Source organism: Triticum dicoccoides, chromosome 3A (assembly GCF_002162155.2).
Source record: "Triticum dicoccoides isolate Atlit2015 ecotype Zavitan chromosome 3A, WEW_v2.0, whole genome shotgun sequence".
Lineage (NCBI taxonomy): Eukaryota > Viridiplantae > Streptophyta > Magnoliopsida > Poales > Poaceae > Triticum > Triticum dicoccoides.
The window spans coordinates 446,418,045-446,420,796 of NC_041384.1; the positions used below are offsets into that span (position 1 = coordinate 446,418,045).

Here is a 2,752-nt window from a genome sequence, read left to right on the forward strand (position 1 = left end):
ATTACGATTGACTAACAAGAGTTAATCGCAAAGCAACTGTTGGACGTGGAAACCAACTACCAGATCCTTCTGCAATAAAACACCGACAATTCCTGATGTGGAGTGTCTGGCTGCACCGCTATGGTGTTGTCTTCAGATACATAACTCCCTCACTCCTAAGTCACAGTGCAGGCTCGTAAGCTCTGTCTTCTTAATGTGCTCTAAATACTCCCACTTAGAGGTACTTTCAATAAAACTGACTGCAGAACAGAATGTTTCACATCTGAAACGATAATAACTTAACAAGAATAGCCATCAAATTATGATAACTGAACCACTGAAAAACAAGTGCTAAACGTGACAATGCTGAATATTTTCATACATTATCTTTCTGTTCCTTTGTGTTCACTTATTTTTAGCAATTTTAAGAATGATGTCCTGATTGTCTCTCTCAAAAGAAATTGCAGCTAGTAAAATGTCCACAAGCGCATATCAAGTATGAACAAGGTACCCTTCCATTCAAGGTAGTCATAACTATCTCAGAAGGGGTTAGAAGGCGCAAACCATATCCAGCCATGTGTTACATAAAACAAATATACATAACCAGTTGATGGCTGAAAACAGCTCAAACCTAATTCAGGTTGAGAAGCTAGCAATCATGGAGCAGACGATATTCGTAGCAGAAAGCAACAAGCACATAGACCTCAACCAACAGTTTCAGCCATACAATGCAATGCGAAATGCTACTACAATGCAGGACCTACAAAATACCACTACAAAGAGCACGGCCCATTTATGTCATCACTAACTGTCTAACCATTCTGACAGAGAGAAGTTTTGTTCTCGAATATTTGACTGTGAACGGTCGAAACTACTGTATAAAATTAGCCTGGAAAGCAACGACGGGACTGACATTTGCACATTCCAAGGTTGAACGAAAAAACCAAAGCCGCAACTCACCTGGTTGGCAAAACCCCAGAAGAGGACAGAGACGACGACGCTGCCCCACAGCTCGGCCATGACATAGAATAAGCAGAAGCTCCAAATCCTGAGGATAGCTACCGGTCCAAGGAAGCTCGGGCCGAGCGCCGCCAGAAGCTTGTCGGCGAGGGCGGTGGGATGGATGGCATCCCTGAGCGGGTAGAGCACGAAGCCGAAGAGGCCGAAGAAGGCGATGAAGGGGAATATGACGGTGTAGAAGAGCGCCTCCCGGGAGAGCACGTCGGAGAGCTTGGAGTATGCGAGCATGAAGCCGATGGCCATGGGCAGGTTGACCCAGGTCTTGAGGAAGGGGATGATTTCCGCGCTGCTCCCCTTGGCGGTCACCACCAGCACGTCCTTGGTGTCCCGAAGGATGGTGTAGTTGAAGAGGATGCAGAAGAACATCAGGCCCAGGGGCACGATCTTCTTGAGCGTCGGGAGGCCCACGCCGAGGAACTTCTTGACCTCCGGCTGCGCCGGGGGCTGCGGCACCGCCGCCGCGGCCGCCGCGCTGCAAGAGACGCCAGCACCAGCACTGGTCCTGCGCTTCAAGAGCCCATACCCCAGGACGGCGTCCTGCGAGGAGGGGGGCCTCGACGAGAGGAGTGGGGACTGGAGGGCGGCGGGCCTGGAGCTGGACGCGGTGGAGAGGGACGCGCGGGCGGCCCGGAGGCGCGGGAGCGGGAGGCGGGGCCCCGCCCGGAGAGAGAGGCCGGGCTTGGCGCTGAGGAGGGCGAGCGACTCCATGGGTGGGTGGCGGCGCGCTGCCTTGCTCGTCTTGTCGCCGCCGCTACCTCGCCCGCACCGCCCGGATTAGGGGGAGGGAGGGGGAAGGTGGGGAGGGACCGGGGGAGGGAAGTGGGTGTCGAGCTTGGGCGTGTATTAAAAGATGGCGCATCCATATGAGGACGGGATCGGCCGTGGGTTTTCGGGCCCGAGACGATCCTGGCCGTTGGTTCCGGTTCAGGGGTTGGGGGCTTGGGGTTGGTGGGAGCAACGAGACGGCGTCAAGCGGCCGCCCCACGCAGTCAGCTCCGGGATGCGGCCGCACGTGGGTTTTGTTTCAGGGCAAAGCACGAGTTTTTCTTTCTCGAACGAACGGCAAAGGAAAGGAGTTTCTCCCACTACTTTTCACGTTACCTTGGTGTGAAACGTGGAAGTCAGTTCAAGTTCAACCTCGAGGGCTTTTCTCCGTGGTTGGTGGCGGTGAGGGTTTTAGAAGAGCACCTGATTTTGAATACCTACATTGAGACCATGACCTAGGCTAGAACTGCAATTTTTGGCCGCTACAATTACGGTAATCTCGCAGGGGTAGGAAAAAAAGGCTCCCGCGTTTAAGCGGCGACGGAGAGGAAGAGCGGGCGAGATGGCGGCGGCGATCCCGGCGGTTTCCGCGGATTCTGTGACGGGGGAAGGCGCTCGCACGGGAGTGGGTGCCGCCATGTGCGCCCAAGCAAGGAGCGGGCTCAAGGCCAAGGCATGGCAACCGAGAGGGAAAAGGGGGGAGATGGCAGCGCCGATTCCGGCGGTTTCTCCGGCGGGGGAAGATGCCCGTACGGGGGTGGGTACCCATGAGGGGCCCTTCAGCGCTCAGGAGTGGGACAATTTCAAGGTCAGATCACGAGAAATCCTCCGTCGATTCGCAAATCGGAAGAGGTGCTGGGAGAGGATGAAGAGGCGTGCAGAAAGGTTGATTAGCGGGCATCCAGGTGAGATCGTATCCGATCGATCTGGTGGGAGAGGGGTCGGCCCAAGCCAATTTGCGTAAGGATTTGCCTTTGTTGATAGATTT

The 2,752-nt window shown here is 54.7% G+C and overlaps 1 protein-coding gene across 1 annotated transcript in view; it reads right to left on the reverse strand.

Annotated features, from left to right (window-relative positions):
* Positions 1 to 1,813, reverse strand: part of LOC119268501 (plastidic ATP/ADP-transporter-like) — a 5,434-nt gene extending 3,621 nt beyond the window's left edge. The window contains exon 1 of the mRNA XM_037550155.1: positions 940 to 1,813. Coding sequence (XP_037406052.1) covers positions 940 to 1,707 — 768 coding nt within the window. The 5' untranslated portion in view covers positions 1,708 to 1,813. The remainder of the gene's footprint in view (positions 1 to 939) is intronic.
* Positions 1,814 to 2,752: the final 939 nt, after the last annotated feature.